Source organism: Microtus ochrogaster, chromosome 5 (assembly GCF_000317375.1).
Source record: "Microtus ochrogaster isolate Prairie Vole_2 chromosome 5, MicOch1.0, whole genome shotgun sequence".
Taxonomy (NCBI): Eukaryota; Metazoa; Chordata; class Mammalia; order Rodentia; family Cricetidae; genus Microtus; species Microtus ochrogaster.
This window is the reverse complement of record NC_022012.1, coordinates 90,554,760-90,555,289: the sequence shown is the minus strand read 5'-3', so window position 1 is coordinate 90,555,289 and position 530 is coordinate 90,554,760. Positions and strand designations below refer to the sequence as shown.

At 60.9% G+C, this 530-nt stretch overlaps 1 protein-coding gene across 1 annotated transcript; it reads left to right on the top strand.

The window, feature by feature from the left end:
* On the top strand, positions 1-512 carry LOC101979077 (histone H3.3-like). Its single transcript, XM_005348071.3, has one exon. The coding sequence runs from the start codon at positions 99-101 to the stop codon at positions 507-509; it is 411 nt and encodes a 136-aa protein (XP_005348128.1). The 5' UTR covers positions 1-98; the 3' UTR covers positions 510-512.
* Positions 513-530: the final 18 nt, after the last annotated feature.

Below are 530 nucleotides of genomic sequence, written 5' to 3'. Positions count from 1 at the left end.
CTTCTGTTCCTGTCGCCGATCGCGGCTCCCGTTTGCGCGCTCACAGCGGCGCGGTGGTCCCAGCACGGGCCTCAGACTCGGGCTTTGGGTGAAAGAAAATGGCCCGAACCAAGCAGACCGCTAGGAAGTCGACCGGGAGGAAAGCGCCCGGCAAGCAGCTGGCCACCAAGGCGGCCCGGAAAAGCGCGCCCTCTACCGGCGGGGTGAAGAAGCCGCACCGCTACAGGCCCGGGACCGTGGCTCTGCGAGAGATCCGTTGCTACCAGAAGTCGACTGAGCTGCTCATCCAGAAGCTGCCTTTCCAGAGGTTGGTGAGGGAGATCGCCCAGGACTTCAAGACCTACCTGAGGTTTCAGAGTGCAGCCATCGGTGCCCTTCAGGAGGCCAGTGAAGCGTACCTGGTGGGGTTGTTTGAAGATACCAATCTGTGTGCCATCCACGCCAAGAGAGTCACCATCATGCCCAAAGACATCCAGTTGGCTCGCCGGATACGGGGGGAGAGAGCTTAAGTCGAGGCAGTTTTTATGGCA